The 20,214-nt window shown below is 32.8% G+C and overlaps 2 protein-coding genes across 4 annotated transcripts; both read left to right on the forward strand.

Moving 5' to 3' along the window:
* The first annotated feature begins 3,138 nt into the window (after nt 1-3,138).
* LOC102608994 (E3 ubiquitin-protein ligase CIP8) lies at nt 3,139-4,663 on the forward strand. The gene has a single exon (XM_006473612.3). The coding sequence runs from the start codon at nt 3,419-3,421 to the stop codon at nt 4,508-4,510; it is 1,092 nt and encodes a 363-aa protein (XP_006473675.2). The 5' UTR covers nt 3,139-3,418; the 3' UTR covers nt 4,511-4,663.
* An 8,655-nt stretch (nt 4,664-13,318) lies between these two features.
* LOC102609280 (DEAD-box ATP-dependent RNA helicase 28) lies at nt 13,319-19,874 on the forward strand. 3 transcript variants are annotated; one of them, XM_006473613.4, is made up of 19 exons: nt 13,323-13,732; nt 13,833-14,009; nt 14,100-14,168; nt 14,252-14,358; nt 14,592-14,670; nt 14,810-14,983; nt 15,293-15,441; nt 15,589-15,684; nt 15,865-15,967; nt 16,128-16,190; nt 16,551-16,612; nt 16,825-16,921; nt 17,318-17,436; nt 17,521-17,563; nt 17,711-17,812; nt 17,947-18,045; nt 18,143-18,226; nt 18,650-18,921; nt 19,455-19,874. In XM_006473613.4, the coding sequence occupies exons 1-19, from the start codon at nt 13,454-13,456 to the stop codon at nt 19,468-19,470; spliced, it is 2,190 nt and encodes a 729-aa protein (XP_006473676.2). In that variant the 5' UTR covers nt 13,323-13,453; the 3' UTR covers nt 19,471-19,874. The 3 variants fall into 3 exon arrangements, with proteins under 3 accessions (XP_006473677.2, XP_006473676.2, XP_052297969.1); XM_052442009.1 differs by having other exon boundaries at nt 13,584-13,732; nt 13,903-14,009; XM_006473614.4 differs by lacking the exons at nt 18,650-18,921; nt 19,455-19,874 and adding an exon at nt 18,434-18,643 and having other exon boundaries at nt 13,319-13,732.
* The last annotated feature ends 340 nt before the right edge of the window (nt 19,875-20,214 follow it).

The following is a 20,214-nucleotide window of genomic DNA, read 5'->3' on the forward strand; positions in this document are numbered from 1 at the left end:
ATCCAAATTTTACTATTATACGATTACTCATAGCCAATAGATTAATGAAATAGACTATTCATGGATATCTTGCACTTATAGGTCTTAAACAAGTTGTTACATGATTTTATATCAAAAAATTTGCTGTGACATTTTCTTATATATTTGTACTAATTTCTTAAAAGGGCTACAAGAATGGGTTGTAATTAGTGATGGCAGCAGGTTGGGTAGTGTCTGGGAATGCTCAAACCCATACTCGTACATATTTGGTAGAGGATATCTCCATCGCAGACCCTGACTTATTATAGGATTTAGAATGTATACGGCCCGAACGGGTAGGAGATTCTCGGATAAAGATTGTAGATACTTAGGTTGCATTTTTTTATCTCAAATTTGATTAGATCTAAATTTATATGAAGTTTGAATAAGACTGAATGAAAATGTCTTAATGATATATTTATTTTTCTTTTTTCAACATTTAAACAAAAAAATTTAAAAACTAGTAGTTGATAAAAATATCATTTTAAGTGGTGCATATATTTGATCTTCACAATTTAGAAATTTCATAAGTTGATTAGTTTGATAACATTACAAAAAAGAAATACTATCACTGTTGATTTTAATTTAATGTTGTAATAAAAGATGTAATTATAAAAATTAACTTTCATTAAAAGGTCAACATTGTTGTTTTAATTTTCATCCATCACAATGGATATAATTTAATTTGTTCAATATTTTAATTTAGTTAATGTTACCATGTGAAGAAAAATTTAAAGCAATTGAAAAAAAAATCAAAGATAATACAAAAATATTAGATTTATATACAATATAGAAAATACATTAACTTTTCATATAAAAGTTGACTTTTTTTTTAGATAAAATTGTCTACCAATAAATAATAAATTAAAAAACCTAAAATAAGCAAATGTCTGAAAAAAAATTAAATTCATACTTCATACTAAAAAACGAACAACATATTTTTCTCTTCTCCTATCCCTTGTATCCCTTTTATTTTTTAACACTAATATATTTTAAAAAAATGATACGTTAACTGTTTAGCTCTATATGAACATACAACACTTTATTTTAAAATATTTTTTTTTAAAAATCATTTTTAAATTTAGATAAACACTAATTATAATTTGATGATTGTTAATTTAATTTTAATAAATGTATTATTCAATATTTGGATAAAACATAAAAGTCTCTACGTTGGCATTTCCTTAACTATCCTTTGCTGCTTTCAACTGATCTTAATTTAAAAAATTTTTTATTGTCATTTATTTTCGATTATAACAATATTTTAGATGGTTTAGTACATGTCTAATTTATTAAATGTCTAAAATCCAAGTAAATGTCAGAAAATGTAATATTCGATAGTCATTCTGATTACTAAAGTGACGTTTGTTTTTTTATCTGAAATCTGAATAAACATGAATTAGTCTGAATTTTGAATAGATCTGAATGTCTGAATCTAAATAATATGTTTTTTTTTCGTCTGAATCTCGAAAAATAATTATTAAGTTGTTTTTTTTTTTCAATTTAAAAAACTCAAAATATGTACTTTTACATTTGTATCCTTGTTAAATTTGAATGTCAAATAAATAATATATTAAATACCACAATATTTTAACATTTATAAGTAAAACTATATTCAAGTGAATACATAATGATTTTGGAATTTTAATATATAAAATACCATAAATTTCAAATTTTATCGTATATAATATAAGAAAAAAAAATTAATAAGATGCTTGAAACAATTGATTTGCCCTTTCATCTCGAAGTTGTCACATGTAATTTTGATTTTCAATACTTGAGGAGTTGATACCAAAGTGAGGAGGGATTTTATGACGGCTAAAAAAATAATGATGAGATTATTATGTGGGGTAAATATCTATGGGTGAGTTTTGGGATAGACATGAAAAATAAATCATAAAGCAGGGATATTTTTGACATTAGAAAGTAATTGACTTAATTCATATGTCTCTATTAAGTAAAAAACTAAAAAAAATGGCTTATTTTATTAAGTCAAAATTATCTAAAAAGTCTCATTTAGTTATAAAAACAAACACATCTAATTAACTTAATTAATTAAGTTAAGTCACTTTAAGTCATTAAGTTAAAAAACAAACGTCACCTAAGTTGGTAAGTGCTAACATTTTTTATTTAATTTTTTTACTCTGTTAATTTTAACCTTTAAAACATTAAAAATAAATGAATAGTGAATGATCATATGAGTTTAGTGCGTAGGTACAACTATTAGTGGTTTTTATTCACACAGGACCTGTCCAATCAACAAATATAAAAATTTATGCCCGCATCTTAAAATATGATAAAATTAGACCTGATATAACATGTCTCCAAGAACCTATTCATGAGGAAATTTTTTGCCATCTTATACTTCTACATATTGTTTCCATATTTTCACTTTATTGCAGTTGCAGCGGTAAAGGTATTGTCATTCTAGAGCTAATTTGGTAATATTATAATTTTGAAAATAATTGTTGTTAATTATACTATAAAAAAAATTAGTTGTGAATAGAATTAATTAAAGGTTGGTAAAATTTACTTTTAAAAGCAGTGTGAATTTTAAAAGTAGTTAGATGTATTTAGTAAATCTTACTGTAAAAATGTAAATAACTAGATGAAACATAACATTAAATAAAAAATGTTTACGCATTTATAAATATTTTTTATTGTATATGTATAAAATAATTGATATTAAAATAAATATTTATATAATTAGTTTATTTTTTATTTTATTATCTTAATATAATTGATAAATATAATAACTTTTTTAAAGTTAGTAATTTTATTTCTTAACTAGTAAGAATAATTTTAAATTTTTATAATATATATGAGAATATATATAAAATTGTACTAAGTATGAAATTGATTTTCAAAGTTAAATTTTTAAAAATATTTCTTTTCTTTTTAAAAAAATCTATTATTTGGTAAGATGATTTTATCAAAATTAATATTTTTTAAATTTATTAAGTAGTTAAATTAACTTTTAATTTAAAAAAAAATTAAAATTTTTAGGAAGTCTAACTGTACAATAGACACTAGCTTTCGTATTGCTCCTCGATTAGCCGCCTAGCCCGTCAACCAAGTATTTTTTTTACATTGAGTCCACCAAGTCACCTATTCAATCGCACAAATCAATGAATCATCCTCCGCTTTCAGCAAATCTTGAAATGACTTCAAAATTCAAATAACGCTTTGATCATCTTACACCTTGATCATCAATCGACTTACGTTAATCAAACGGCTAAAATTCGGAGACAAACAACCACACTGAAGACACCCTACAAATTTCTCCAACAATTTGACACTCAACCGTAAATCAAAGGATCAAACCACTCTCTTACTTTCTTTACTCTTTTTCTTTTATTATCTCCATAGGACACACCGTGCAATCCGTAACTGCAGCTTGATGGCCGAATCTCCATCTCAGGCACCGACACCGACAACACCTACTGCGTCGGATACTGACCCGACGCAATATTGGTGCCATCACTGTGAGAAACGTGTGTCAATCGAAACCCTTGCCAATCTCCCCGATGTTATTTGTCATGAATGTAAGAACGGCTTTGTCGAATCAATCCCCGTAACGTTAACCCCACCCTTTTCCCCACCTTCATTGACCCCTGATCACGTCGATGACCCCTCCTTCGGATCCCAGTTCCTTCAGGTCCTGCGTTTAATAGCGCAAGCCGCGCGTGATGAGGACGCGCCCCAGCAGCTTACCCAGGATCCCCAGTATGGACATGATTTTCTTCGAATTGAGCTCGATGGATGGGAGAACGATGCGCGTGAGGATGAAAATGATGAAAACGAAGAGAACCGAAACGTTGACGAAGAAGGGGACGAAAATGAAAACGAAAACGAAGACGACGAAGAGAATGAAGGAGGAGAAGATCGATCTGATAACGAGAACGAAGAGAATATAGAAAATGAAGACGAAGAAGATCTGAGACGGAGGTGGCGGGATGTGCTCCCCCTACGGATCCGAGACTTCGCGACCCGATCGAGATCCGGTCGTAATCGGATCCTGGACTGGGCCGAGATTCTGAACAACTCGATAGAATTTCGACTTGAAGCTCCGGAATCCGACCGGTACATAGGCAATCCTGCGGATTACATGGACGCAGCTGGATACGAGGCGTTGTTGCAGAACTTAGCTGAAAGTGACGGTGGTAGGAGAGGGGCCCCGCGCGCGGCGAAATCTGCTGTGTTAGAGCTACCAACGGTGGAGATTTTGTCTGAGCAGGAGACTATTGTATGTGCTATATGTAAGGATATGGTCAATGTTGGTGAAACTGCTACGAAGTTGCCTTGTGGACATGTATATCACGGGGACTGTATTGTCCCGTGGCTGGATTCGAGGAATACGTGTCCGGTCTGTAGGTTTGAATTGCCAACGGATGATCCCGAGTACGAGGAAGAGAGGAAGAAGAGAGTTTCTGCCGGTGCCAGTGTAGGTGGAGCTTCGGGCTCTGCTGGAGGGAATTTGAGTTTAGGTTGATTGCAACTGGTATCTTGAAAATAATTATGTGTTTTTTCATATTCTGGTTCATGGACCTTTTTCGCTTTTTGTTTGCTTGTGAATTAGATGAATTGATATTTGTTCTACATATTCTGCTTAATGTATATAGTATTCGCTCAAATTGGGATGGTACCTGCGCTTGCCCCAATTCAGCAATTATCTACCATAAATTTAAGTTGTACACTCATGATTGAAGTACTTAAAAATCGTAAGAGGCAGTGCGTTTACTTGAGAAGTGAAAGCTTGCCCCTACTATTTGAACTGAAACCATTGCTTAGTTTGAGGCCAATGAAAGTTTATCAGTTCCCTTGGGTCTTGGCCTTAAACAATAGTTCTCTCTACATGTCTCATTTAGCTGTAAACAAATCATTAGACCAGTTTGAAGTTCTGTTTTACAAGTAGTACATGGCATTAACAAGATCAATGATTCTAGCTACTAATTAGCTCCATGCAACTTCTAATTTGAATGCATCAATAGGGAAAAAGGGAACTGCAAATATGCTTTGAATGTTGTTAGAGCTTCGTGTGCCCTTTTCATGACATGTTTTCATCTTTAAGAGATTGCTATTGCTGGCACACTCACCTTCCATAACAAACCTTGGCTATTTGTCAGATTTAGTGCTTTCTTTTTGCTTTTTCTTGTATGCCAGTTTACGTAGTGTGGATGCCAGTATGCTTTTTATCGGTTATTCAATTTTGTAACTATCTTTATGCAAGTCTAGCATGTCAGGCCAGCCTTCTGCAATTACGTAATTATGTATAGTTGTATCACCAGGCCATCTAGGCTAGTTACAAATTAATGAATTTACCTGAGGCTATGATAGAAACTTCTTAATATTCAAGAGATAGTAGTGAAGCATGTATATTAAATATACCTATGAAATATGCATTTATTAAGTGAAAACATGAAGCAGTCTGGTTGTGATAATTTGTCCTCAATGGTGGTGCTAGGTCATAAACATTGAATTTGTTTCAGCTGTGAATAATCACTGTAGCTGATTTCGTTATGTGATATTTTGTGGAATTTTGTAGCCTTTGCCTTGTTGCAGTTACATATCGACTCGTGCTTGTAGATTAGGCAAAGAAAATATTATTGTTTTCACTAGCTTGAATATTGATTATATGCACCAGACTTTTATATGCCATCTGATTCATAACGAGGCCGCATTGATTGAAATTTCATCTTAGACAGTGCAATTCTGCATATGTATGCATATTGGAAATTGAGCATTTTATTTGTTAGGAGTATTGGCATACACTTAATTTAATTTAAGATTTCTTTTGATTAATTTCTGCTTAAGAATGAATATAAGCGATAGACCAATAGCACAGAAGGTGTACATCAAAGCCTCTGAATAACTAGACGATAGACACTGATGGTGTGTTTGCTTCTTTCCATTCCTCATTGATGGTACTTCCTTGCTAAAACTAGGAAGGAATGAAAATAAATTTTAGGTAGAATCCACAAATTTGGTAATGAATGATGGGAATGTCGTTCTCATGACGCAGAGTTGAGAATGAAAATGAGGGAATGTATTGACATTTTACTTCTAAGTAAATAAAAAATTCTTTTGACCTTAGGGCCAGTTTGGGAATGCTATAACTTCTAAAATAATTGGTATTAGTTGTGCTGTAAAAATAATTAACTGTGAAGAGAATCAATTAAATATTTGTTGAATTTTGTTTTCAGAAGTACTGTAAGTTTTGAAAGTAATTATAGATGGTTGGTAGATTTTATTGTTAAACTGCTAAAAGAAAATAAATGATTAAAATGTACATAATGTAGGATAAAATTTACTTATATATATAAAATCATGTACATATAATATTTTTAATTGTGTATTATAATAATTTTTACTAAAAATAAAAATTATAATATATTGATTTTATTTTTTATTTTTTTATCTTAAAACAATTAATAACTAAATTTATAATATTGTGAAACAAATTTAATAATAATTCGACCAATAAATTGATATTACTAAATTTATATTGATGAATTATAATAAAAATTTATTAAAATTTTGATTTTTTTCAATTTGAATAAGGATAATTTTGGGTTTAGGTAATAATTTTAAGGATATTTAGGGAATTGTATTAAATGATTAAATTGATTCTCAAATTAGAATTTGAAAGATATTTCTTTTTTGTTTTTCAAAATCAGTTATAGGAGGGGCTGATTTTGACAAAAGTAATTTTGATTTTTTTTAACCAAATACTAAAATTAACTTTAGATTTTTAAAATCACTTTTAAGTCTCCCAAAAATAATCTCAAACGAGCCCTTATTTAAACAAATAATAATGGAATAAGATTCTCTCTTAATCTGAGTTCTATTGAGCTTTTAAGGATATTTTGTCATGTGTCTTTTAATAATAGTGTATGGGTAAGATTTAATTTTGTTTTACTTTTTTATTTATTAATAACCAATCAATAATTAAATTATTAATTCAGGACATGATCAGATCAGGAGAGAATCATGATCCAATAATAATATACTACTATTATTACTATTATCATTCTAGTAATTTTTGGTAGATTAATTTGGTTAAGCCAATTTAGAAGTTCCACATGGACTAAAGGACAAAAAATAAAAGGGCAACACGATTTCGCAGATGGAGTGAGTAGTCTCATTCACACCATTATTTAGTAAAGAAGACTAATGTGATATTGTAGATGGTCAATTTTGGGCCAATGATAGAAGGAAATCTATCAATGATGAGAAGGATATGTGAAGGAAGCATCAAACAGGTAGGATTAAGGATGGTAATGCATCTGGTCAAGTTTGAGCTTAGCCAAGCTCTTTCTGAGCTCACACGGTGCTTTCTCTCTTACCTTAAATATTTTGTTTTATTTGTCGAATTTACTTTGTTTGTCAATGGTATAAAACAAAATTACTTTATTCTATAATCATTGTATGTCCATAATTTTTCATTAAAAAAAATTCATGTTTTGTACAAATAAAATCATCATTATTTTATTATAATTAATAAAATAATAATGATGATGATGATGTTATCTATAGTAAAAATACTTATCCTTTATTTTATTAGTTGAACAAATGCATAATTATAACAAAGAATATTGTCAAAACTTGTAAAAATTCACTCCAACTATAAAATAAAGTAAGCATATCAATAGGAGTACAATTCATTTTGATTTTGATAACTTAAATAAACAACTTATTCTGATTACGAATTCAGTTTATTTCAAATCTGGTCCATCCTAATTTCTTCGCATCTTGATTTCAGAAAAATAAATGCACCATTAGTTTGGCTTTTGTTGCCCTCAACTTTAATTTAACGCTCATTTAATATACAAAGTAGTCCTTATTTGGTCTTGTTTTTAACTCGAGAGGTATTTACTTGTAGCTCAAATTATAAATTAGTTAGAAAAGTGTTCAGTGCCGCGGATGCCATATGCGAGAAGATTGAGTTTTGCCTACTCTAAACGCAACATGAGTAAAAATATAGCCATAAATTCTTGTATAAATTTATTTTGTACAAATTAACGTGACATGATAAAATTGATTGAATTAAATATTTTTTGACCTACATGATTTATTTTTATTATTTTATATTTTTATTTAACCAATAAATTAATACTAAATTAATTTATATAAGATAAATTTATACAATAATTTATAATTATATCATCATTCAACGTAACATAATTAAAGAGGAGCGTCAAACCGTGAACAAGAGCTTCGAAAGTAGGCTGGGACATGGGATGCTGTTGGATTGCCTATTAGCTTAGAATGACTGATGTTATCGTCTATCGATAACTATCACATGGCTCTTAGCCAAGTCTCTTGCTTTTGCGTATTCCGAAAAAAAAAAGTCTCTTGCTTTTGCGATTAGTGGGTCTCTGCCCTCCCTCCATTCCACGTAGCTCTTTTGTTTTCTTTCTTCTTTCATTTTCTTCAACGCAAACATAGTTTGGAATCTTTGTGTAAAGTTGACTGTCATCATACCAACTACATCTAATTTCTAAAGATGGTTGAACATGTCAAAAATGGTGTGATGAAATAGAGTAATAATTTGAACGAATAGAAAGGTACATCAGTTGCTTTGGTGCAAGTTTTCCAATTGGCTAATTGAATTAACAAATAACATGACAAAGTAATTCAATTAAAGTTTTAAAATTTGTGTTAGATGATCGTGATTCTAGTCGCTTGCTATCATCATAAAACGCTATTTTATATGGGTTGTTTAGCTCTGGACTTAAATATCAGTTTCTTTTTTATTGTGATGCTTATAGCATCGCCAAAAGCCTTTTTAAATAATATTTTATTATTTATTTAAAGAGTTATATTAATATTTAAGATTCTAAAAGACACTTTAATTAAAATTTTTTAAATAAAAAATAAATTTTTCTCTTCAAATTTAGAGAGTTGTTTTCTTTCTTTTCAATTTATATTTTATTACTTTTTACTACAGAAAGAGAGAGAAGAACTTTAATTGCTACTGATATTTCTTTTAAAAAAATAATTATTTAATTAAAATAATATTAACTTATTTCTATTTAAAGAGTTTTTTTTTTTATAATAACATACTTTTTCATTCTTCCATTTGCCACATAGGTAAGTAAATAGATATTTGAAGAGTAAAATTTATAGAAACTTTTGGAGATGCTTTTATATTTCGCGGTCGAAAGTTTACGGGATATTGGAAAGAGGGGAAATAAACGTCGGGATTAAATAGATTAACCAATAGAAAAAAAAAAGAAAAAAAAATCAACCAATCAATTGGAAACGTCTTTCCACATAAGTGGAAAATGACATTGCATATATGTGGAAAATGACATCGCATATCTAATATAAAATCAACCAGCTAAACTGGTGTGTTTATTTTTTGGATTGAGAAATTATAATCCGAAATAAAAAATTATTAAAAGCGTTTACCTCATATAATAGAGTTGAGAATCGAAATCAGAATAAGAATTGTAAAACCCACATGGCGACCCCAATTTGGAAATGGGGACTAAGAGATTGATTTCCAAGGATGATGGTGGGAATAAGTCTCTCATTCTCAAAAATAACCATTTTGCTTCTCTCCCTATGAAATAAAAAATCCTCATTTTGTCCACAGTTATAGTTAATTAATGTATTATTATTATTGTTGTTATTATTAAAATAATTATTATTAACATATTATTAATAATAATTTTTAATAAATAATCATTATAATTAAAATATAAAATAATAATTATGACTGTTTGGGACAAATGCGTCGAAGGGACCAGGAATGACGAGCAGACATCTGATGGCGGAGTTCTGCGAACCGGTGTGTTCCGTTAAAGCCTGGCGCGTGGAAGAACAGGAGCAGAAACATCCTGCTCGTCCACGATGTTGTCGTCCGCAAGGCCAATTCCTATAAAAGGCATGAGGCCATTCCGGCTAGAGATCGAGAGGCGAGGAGACCCGGTCGACGGCAGTTGGCAAGACGTGCTCTCCAGCACGAGAATCTAGGCACAACAGCCACACTTTCCCCAGAACCGTGGCGTAACACGCAAGGTCTCACAGAGCCGTGGCAGCCACGCTTTCCCCAGAACCGTGGCGTAACACGCAAGGTCTCACAGAGCCGTGGCAGCCACGCTTTCCCCTGAACCGTGGCGTAACACGCTAGATCCCATGTTTTGCCCATAACGCAGCAGTTGGAGTCTCATACCGTCTCGAAAAGAGCGGAAGACTGAGATTCAGAGGAAACCTATAAAAAGGTAGCCAACAAAGGTAAAAGGGTTGGCATTCTTGAGAAAATGGGAGAAAACCACAAGAAACGCCATAAGACCTGTGGCAAGCTTTTCCCGAACCTTCATATCTGACTTGAGCGTCGGAGGGTTTGCGCCGGGAAAACAACCGGCGTACTCTGACTTATCTGTGTACGCAGGGACCTCCGGAGAAGAAGCCTGGCGAGGAGACCTCCTGGTAGTGACGAAGTTGATCGAGCAGAGATCCTGATCGTAGAACGAGGAGAACCGGAATCTCGCATCAACAATGACAATAGTTTATTAAGTGCTTTTTAGTAATTTGTTCCAATCTAACTTATTTTGATTTAAATTTCAAGACAAAGTAAATACATTAATGACAATTCAGCTCATTCCAATTCTAATTCCTACAGTTCAAGTAAATAATTTATTTTGATTTCCATTCTCCATCCTCATTCCAACTCATTTAAGTTCTTTCCCATTCTTATTTCACTTCATTCCAGTTTTAGTATAGTAAATGTACTATCAATCTCTTTTACTCGTGTGGAACGGTTCAAGACTCTTAAGTGCTCTCTCTCATGCCTTCCAATGGGGGTTGAATTTTTTTTAATTTTAATATTTCTAAGTAGTTTCTTTTATTTTGAAAAAGACAAAAAGAAAAATCTTAGACCCCGTAACATAGTTGATTATCTCAATTCTCAAGTGCTCTAAGTGATGTGGTATATACAAATATAGAAAGTACAACCTTTTTTTTTTTGACTTTTTTGATTGTTACACAAATAAAATCTTGTGTATGCCACCAATTATATAAGCAGATATTATTGAATTTTTAATTGTAAAAGTCTGTTATAATTTTATGAATGGTGTAGTGAAACAATAGTGATAGTTTTATAAACATTTTAAAATTTTATCTATGTAATGTGTAATTTATCAATTGTACACCTATGTATTAATTTTTAAAAATAGTCTTTTACAATACATCTTTTTAAACACTCAAAATGTCCTCCTCCTTGACCCTTTTTATGTGTTTTTTTTTCATTTATTCTCGGCATTCATAAAAATAATCATCACACCGAAAATAGTTTTTATTATTGACACGAATAAGATGAGTTTAGTAAAATAAATGAACATCCGAACCATGCCAGTTTCGTCGTGGCAAATGAGCAATGGCCCAAAAACTAACAGCGTGAAGGGCACGCTTCTTGCCTTGAATCAATAATCTCTCTTCTGGTATCACATTGACATTTGTTTCTGTGCAACTTTGCACATTCAGCAACAATAGATGCGGTCAGTTGTTCGAACCTCCACAGTATATTGTAGGAGTATTTCTTTCCTTAATTAAATTTGAGTGAAGGTAGTCTGCTCTCTTACTCAAGAGTGGGGAGCAGATGTTCCTCGAATATTTAAGAGAGTTAAAATTTGGATAGCGCTCCATTAACATTGATGTAAGTTGGTCCCAATCATAGTCTGATTTGTAAATATCAGTTATATTCTCATGTAATATGAGTTGTAGTCTGAGCAATAGTCTCATGTAATAAAAAAAAAAGCAACAATAGATGCACTGATGGATTATGACGCGGATTATTTGCTCAAAATAATTTTTTTCTTAAGTTAAAAACTTTTTATTAAAAATATGGGTGTTTGAAAAAGCTTTTAATATGCCCCAATTTATTTATTTATTTTGGTTCATGCAATCCACCAAATCGGCGCTAAAGAAATAATAAAAATAAAAATAAAAATAAAAAGAGAAAAGAAAACTGCAACGACACCGTTTCCTAATTTGTCAGTTATAGCCAAAGGGTTTTTTTATTTTAATATATCTCATGTGCCCCTAAATATCAAATCTATACCCTAATACATACATGTGCCTCGTAAAGGTGGAAAAAGTCAAAAATATCTTTAAAAAACTATTTATCTACATTTTATTTCTCTCTTAGTTTCTTCCTCTCACCATTTATTTCTCACGATTTCCTCTTCTCACCATTTTCTTCCTCTCTCATTATTTCATCTCTTAACTCCAATATAAAGTTTTTTGATAAATATAAACTCTTCAAAAGGTGCATTATCAAGTCGTGGATAATGTATGTTTAAAATGTAAACATTTTGTATGCTTAGAGTTTGATTTTATTTTATTACAAGTATATTTGCTGATGATTTATGAGTTTAATTATACATTATTCATTTTTGTGCTTACACAAACACATGCACACACACTATTGCATTAAAATGTGGGGATTTAAGGCATTAATTAAAGTTGTAAGTGATTGAAAAATCATTTCAGGAAGAAGTCGAGTATTTAGTCGAGCAAGAAGTGAAGTAAGGGAATTAAGCAAGTCGAATATGTAGTTGAGCGGGAAGTCAAGTACGAAAGTGAAGTAAGTCGAGTCAGTTATGATGTAAGTTAGGTATTAAGTCGAGAAATATGTTGAGTAAGCGTAAGCCTAGTAGTAAAGTATCATTGACTTTTTACCCGACTTAATTAAAGGAAAGTTTTTATTTTAATTTAAGTTGAGTATCATTGATTAATTACCAGACTTTTACGAAAAGTCGATAATTTTTGTTGATTGAATACTTAGATAAGGTTAAATTAAAGTTGAGTATCCTTGACTTTTTTTCCGACTTAATTGAAATGGATTTTTTTATTTCAATTTAAGTTGAATATTCTCCACTAGTTACTAGACTGACTTTCATGAAAGTCGAGAATTTTTTATGAATGAGTACTTGGGCAAAGTTAATTTAAGGTCGATTATTCTTGACTCTTTACTCAACTTACATAAAAAAGTTAAGAATTTTACAAATAATTTTTCATTTCAATTGAAGTCGAATATCCTCGATTATTTACTTGACTAGCATGGAAAAGTCGATAATTTATGTTGAATTACTAATTGTGCATGGTTCGGTTAAAGTTTAGTATTCTCAACTATTTATCCGACTTTGAGAATATGAATTCAGTTTTATAAGGATTTAATTGAGGTTATTTTTGTACTTTTATTAATTTTTTTAAAAAATATATCTGTATAAAATTTAAGAGTGTTACAATTTAAGCCCTATTAGCAATTTTGGAGGAAATGAGGTATATCCCACGCAATTCTCCTCCTTGCCAAAACCCTGGTGAGACGGACGCAAAGGCTAACCAAAACCCTCCTAGTAATAATTGTAGTAAGTTCTAGTAATACATACAGCAGCGAAGCTAAGTCAAGCTTGTTGCGTTAGAATCCATGGATTCAGGTTTCATATTCGAACCGCCCAGCGATGAAGAAATTGAAGAGCTGCAGTCGGAATACGAAGAAGATCAAGGAGAAGAAGTAGATGTAGAGAAACCATCAAAACGGGCAAAGCAATCCCCTTGGGACTTCGCTGCATACTCCGAATCCGTCTCCGATGAACACTTTCGTCGCAGGACAACATCCGTCGATTTTAAAATCACCAAATCCCTCCAACAGCGCTCCGTCCCCATTGTCGACAACGACCACTCCGATTCTGAATTTGACCAACATGTAATCTCACATTCATTTATTTGTGTTGCGTATATATTTTTTGTTATTTTCTAAAATCTAAGAATTTTTAGTAATGTTTTATATAATAAATATTATTTAGGAGGATTACAAACCTGAAGATGAAGATGATTTTAGTAATGCTGGTGACACTAAATCATTTTTTGCGCCAGCCGATGGAGCCTCCTTTCATGCTAATTCATTCATGGAGCTCAATTTATCTCGTCCTCTGCTTCGTGCTTGTGAGGCATTGGGCTACTCTAAGCCCACACCAATTCAGGTTGCACTTGCATTAAACCATGTCATTGTTATTAATACATAATTGTTACTGTGTAATATTTACTTAATATTAGGGTTTCTTTTTTTGTAGGCGGCGTGCATACCATTAGCTTTGACTGGTCGCGATATTTGTGGGAGTGCAATTACTGGTTCTGGAAAGGTTTGTTATTTGCTTTGGAAGTTGGTTGGCTGCTGATAATTGACTGTGTAATGCTTTAACTTGATCTATTTCATTTGATACAGACGGCTGCCTTTGCATTACCAACACTGGAGAGGCTTCTATACCGTCCAAAGCGTATTCCAGCTATAAGGGTTTTAATTCTAACTCCAACTAGAGAGTTGGCTGTCCAGTGAGTTTTTTCATTGTCTTAGAAATGTTTACTTATGCGTTTAGAATCTCGTGTTTTATTTCTTTTTTGGCACATGCCAAAAATTCTGCAGATTTGTTTATTAGTCTACTAGTTATACTTGCTACGTAGTACATATGTGTATATCTTTCTTTTCTTCTCCTTATTTGGTTTACCTCGTCTATCATTTTTTCTTTTTCTTATCACTTTTATAAGTTTTCATGTGTTTATGATAGGGTCCACAGCATGATAGAGAAAATTGCTCAATTTACTGATATCAGATGCTGCCTGGTTGTTGGTGGGCTGTCAACAAAGGTTTGTTTATTAATTTTCTTCTCTTGAAACTTTTACTTTCTCTCTTGGCTTATTAATATTTTTTTTTCAGGTTCCATTCTAGTTGTAATGCAATAACTGTTTCTATAAGATGTTGTGATGGTGTTATTTTTAATATTAGATGCAAGAGACGGCATTGAGATCAATGCCAGACATTGTTGTGGCTACTCCTGGGCGCATGATAGATCATTTACGCAATTCAATGTCTGTGGATTTGGACGATCTTGCAGTTTTAATCCTTGACGAGGCAGATCGTCTTTTAGAGCTAGGATTCAGTGCTGAAATTCATGAGCTGGTACCTCTTCCTTTGTTATGTTTTGTTTACATGAATTCTGACTGTGAGTGTATACATATTACAGCATATTAGATGTTTCTGGCCCTGTTTGTTGGTTCATAGGAAGTAAATGTCCTTGTTCTTGTGTTACGGGTAACTAATCTGGAACAATGGTTTCTCACACATTGCTTGATTGTTGTTGTTGCCTGGATAAAATAAATCTAAATTTAAGTGTTTAGAGGGTAACGGCAGAGAGAGGGGTCAAGTTTTGCTGTTTCATTTGTTTTGAATTGGAATAATTCTTTTCTGACCGGTTCTGTTCTATTTCAGGTTCGCCTCTGTCCTAAGAGGAGACAGACTATGTTGTTTTCAGCTACATTGACTGAAGACGTTGATGAGCTTATCAAGCTTTCTCTGACCAAACCCTTGCGTCTCTCAGCTGACCCATCTGCAAAACGCCCATCGACATTGACTGAGGAGTAATATCTCTTAGTGATTGCATTATGCTTTTGTCATTAGATGTGTACAGCATGCAGAAGTTATTTTTCTTCATAATTCTGTATGGTTGCACATTTGTACCTTCTGATGAACTTGATCAAATCAAAACTATGATTGGCATTCTGCAGGGTGGTTAGGATACGCCGAATGCGTGAAGTAAACCAAGAGGCAGTTCTTCTTTCCTTGTGCTCAAAGACTTTTACATCCAAAGTGATCATCTTCAGGTTTTAATCTACTTCTGAACTCTTATTTTGATGGGTTAATGGTGACTATTGCAGCAACATAACTCCTTCGCTGTTTAGACGTCTAAATTTTAGATTTTAGCGTTGCTCGTTGAGCCATCTACTGGATCTGGGGTTATTCATTATCTGATCTCATTAGCGGCCCTGCACTTTTTCTGGCAGTGGAACTAAGCAGGCTGCACATAGGTTGAAGATTTTATTTGGATTAGCTGCCCTTAAAGCGGCTGAGCTTCATGGAAATCTTACCCAGGCGCAGCGCCTTGAAGTGAGTTAATTCTGTCTTTGCATTTCCTTCACGAATCTTTGACAGGATTTTCTTAACTATTGTCCTTGTGTTCTGTATTAGATTGTAGGTCCTACGAGAAATGCTACACCTTGTTTGCCTATTGATCTGTAGTTCTTACCAATTATTGTTTTTTGTGTAGGCTTTGGAACTCTTTAGGAAGCAACATGTTGATTTTTTGATTGCTACTGATGTGGCTGCTCGTGTAAGAAGATATTCTCCAGTTGTTTGCATCTGGCTCTAGTTTCATGCAGACCTTTTGTCCATTAACTCAATATTTTCTGACACTGCTCTGCAATTCCTCACACTCCCCTGCAGATATCAATTTTTTATCTTTCTTATTTTCATGGAATGGATTTAGAGGGGGTGAGAGTGGCAGGGAAACAATTCTATAATGTATTTATGGCTGAAATTATCAGTGTGAATCCTTCTTTGGGCTCCCTCACCTGCTTCTGTCTCATTACAAGCAATAAACTTTAAAATAATTTTGCTCTAGTTTAGTTAGCTTTAATGAAAGATAAGCTGTGTTGTTCATCTAACACTTCATTTTTGCCACCGCCTGCAGGGGCTTGACATAATTGGTGTTCAAACAGTTATTAACTATGCTTGTCCTCGGGACCTTACTAGGCAAGTACCAAATTATTTTCTTATGCTGTTAGTTGGTGATATACTTATCAGCTTGAATCGGGATTTTTTTTTTCTGTGAATGTTCACGTACTGTTATTCCTTTACGTTAAAAATTATATACAAGTGGGTTATTTACCAATTTAGTGCAGTCTTTGACTTAAACCAGACACTTTACATTCCAGTGACTCATTTATTTTTGTTGATTTGAGCAGCTATGTTCATCGAGTGGGACGTACAGCAAGAGCTGGTAGAGAGGGATATGCTGTTACTTTTGTGACGGACAATGATCGTTCTCTTTTAAAAGCCATTGTGAGTCAATACTCTACATTATATCTAGGTTGATCTGGAGTTTGCTTAACCTTTTGGCGTCTATTTTAGCTGTTACACTTTAAATAAGTTAAGTAGAGCCACCATTGTTTGTAGCCTCAATCCTGTGAAAGCCATTCGTCTAAGAAATGTTGAAATTACTTGATCGAACTATTAAACTGGTAGTTAGTTTATATCATAAGTCCTTTTTTCTTTATTTGTCTTTGCACGACAATGTGTTAGTCTATACCGTGTTCTTGGTCAATGGTGCCATATGGCTAAAAAGTTCTTAACTGTCAATTTACTTTGCAAACTCTTAAATATTTAGACATATATTATTGCTGGCTATGATTAAAACCTGAAGATGATTAACTTGGCAATTGTCATTCCTATTTATAGGCTAAGAGAGCTGGTTCCAAGTTGAAGAGCCGAATCGTCGCCGAGCAATCAATTACTAAGTGGTCTAAAATAATTGAACAAATGGAAGATCAAGTAGCTGCTATTCTTCAAGAAGAAAGGTTTTCATTATTGTATTTCCCTGACAAATTTTTTTATGAACTATTCAACTTTGCATATTTATTGTAGTTTTCCAAATACTGCAGGGAAGAGAGAATCCTGAGAAAAGCTGAAATGGAAGCAACAAAGGTGTTTGATCATACTACTATGCAACTTGTATACCTACATGTTGAGGAACAGGGTTCTGCTATTGTTAATATGGTTATTTAGTACCTGTCTTTTTTGCTTAATTTTTCTGTTTCTAATAAATATCACACATTTCCATAATGCACGTAGGCAGAAAATATGATTGCTCATAAGGAAGAAATTTTTGCACGCCCTAAAAGAACTTGGTTTGTGACAGAAAAGGAGAAAAAGCTTGCAGTAAAGGCAGATAAGGTAATCTTGATCATATATATAAATGTTTGGGATGATTACTAAATATTTCTTAAATCCAGTAATCATCGTTTAAGTTCTTATCAGTGTAGTTCTACTCACTCTTACAGCAAGACTTCTATATTCCTTTTTGATAGGCATCTATTGAAAAAGGAAAAGGTTCTGGAAATGAGGTGACAAGTGCTCAACAGGCTGAAGACCTTAAAATAAAGGAAAAGAGGAAGCGAGAACGTGAGGTGGTTATTAGTCCAGATTTGAGTTCTATTATCCTTTTGATTGAAGATTTTTGGTTGAAATTTTGGCTGAATATACATTCGTATGCTTGTTGAGCAGAAAAATTTGCCTCGAAAGGAGCGTCGAAAATTAGAAGCAGCTAGAGAGATGTTGGAGGATGAAGATCAAGTAGACAAGTTACAAGTATGCAATTGTATTGTTTACTGTGTGTAATAGCCTTCTATAATCAAGAGTAAATGGTTTTCTTTTTTTAATGTTATCCCCTATAATTGAAGAAAAGACGAGCCAAAACTTTAGATATGCACATTATCTGCATGCCTCTTTTGGAACTCTTAATACTGTTTCTGGTTTGTTATCTTGAGCTTGTCTTATCTCTTTTTTCACCCACAGTTTATACCCCAGTCTGCGATGGATAAAGATGGTTCATTATTGGACTTCTACTCAGTCTGTGCATGTGTACAGTGTAGCCATGGGTCATTATTGGACTTCTTCCCAGTCCATTTATGTTCAAGATTCTCTCTTTGACTATTTCTTATTTCACGTTCAAGCAGGTTGTCGTAATATTTGTTTCAGATTGGCATGCTTTACTCATAAATGGAATTGCAGGGTAGTGGAAAAGACAAGAAGGAAAAGGCTGGGATATCTATGGTTGACCTTGCTTACCGAAGAGCAAAAGCTGTGAAAGCCAAGCAGAAGGCTCTGGACGCGGGGAAGATTGTGAAATCAAACGGCAAGAAATCGAAACATTCTTCTCAAGAAAGTAATTCTAGGGCAAAAGAGATGCGGGAACTGTTTCATAGTGACATGAGTGAGAAAAAGCAGAAGAGAACTGGTGGTATAGGAAAGAAGCCGAAGCATTCATTTAAGAGCAAATCACGGTATGAGTTAGCTTATAATTCATTTCCTTGTTTTGGCTACTTTTTATGTTCCATTTCATCCTGCCTACTACTTGCGCGGTATTATTCTAAACTTGCAATCAAGATGTGGAGGACAGAATATATAAAGAGAACTTGGTCTAATATTATTCTGGAGTAACCATGACAAGTATGGGGCCTTGATGGTACACAAAAATATATTGTTTCTTGCATTGCAGCCGAAGCTACTGTTATCTACCTTGACATGCTTTCCACATATGATCTTAGCTGTGTTTCACTGTAATCTTTTGTCAGTACATTTTATCTGCCCGCTTTGAGCAGTAATGGGGAAGTTCATATGCCACGTGATCGTTTATAAGAGCTCAAGTGGCTGGTCATTATTGTTAGTATTATAGGGAAATTTCCAATGTTTTATATACATGTATCTTGTACTGAGTTTGTTCATTTGCAGCTGTTGTCAAAAGCAGTCATACTGGTTACTCTAATGTGTTATGAATTCTCTCAGAGAACTCATTATTATCCGGTTATTTTTTCAGTTACAAGCGCAGATAGTACTCTAATACAAGCATTGGAGGTTTCCTGTAGTGTATCTTATGAAGAAGATATGAAGAGACTGGCGTGAAAACATATTTTGTCACTAGGGAGATATGAAGAGACTGGTGTGACGACTTATTTTGTCGCTGGGGAGATATGAAGAGGCCAGGAAGAAACTTGTATTGCAGACATTGACCTAGATATTGAGGAGATTCGGAAAATGCCTCATGGCCTCTGTAAAAATTTTAGAAGATATCATATGAATTTCTAGAGTTAAATTTTCATGTTTTGCACTTGAATAAATTTTTTTAGTGGTAGGAAATTTGATATTTTCTAATCATACTTTGTTAACTAATTTAAATTTGTAAGTCATCATCACTTATCTTTATTTTATTTTAAAATAATCACGAGCTTTCTCGAAACCTCTTGTTCATATCTTTCATCAAAAGGTGTTGTTCGACAATGTTGATTTAGCAGGCCTTTTGCTAACCCGAGCGAGCATTTTAACAAAGAAGTCTGATAATATTATGAGATATGTCTATCTACTTCTTAATAAAAGTATTGAATGTTTCATACCAACGACTTTAAGAAATGAATTGTAAAATAATTACATAATTTCTAATGTGTGTATCGCAACTCTTGAAATATATTATGAGTTGACATTTGAGAGATGAATTTGTTGAAGGCCACAATTCTTTCGGGTATTTTGGTTCCGTATGCAATCAATGTTGTTACTTGTGTGGGGTTAGATTTGATGCCTCA

Source organism: Citrus sinensis, chromosome 5 (assembly GCF_022201045.2).
Source record: "Citrus sinensis cultivar Valencia sweet orange chromosome 5, DVS_A1.0, whole genome shotgun sequence".
In the NCBI taxonomy this organism is placed as follows: Eukaryota; Viridiplantae; Streptophyta; class Magnoliopsida; order Sapindales; family Rutaceae; genus Citrus; species Citrus sinensis.

Coding starts and splice junctions, on each gene's coding strand:
- LOC102609280 (XM_006473613.4), top strand. CDS start 13,454: ATGGATTCAGGTTTCATATTCGAACCGCCCAGCGATGAAGAAATTGAA. Junction 17,564..17,710: donor CTGAAATGGAAGCAACAAAG/GTGTTTGATCAT, acceptor TAATGCACGTAG/GCAGAAAATATGATTGCTCA. Junction 18,227..18,649: donor ATCAAGTAGACAAGTTACAA/GTATGCAATTGT, acceptor ATGGAATTGCAG/GGTAGTGGAAAAGACAAGAA.
- LOC102608994 (XM_006473612.3), top strand. CDS start 3,419: ATGGCCGAATCTCCATCTCAGGCACCGACACCGACAACACCTACTGCG.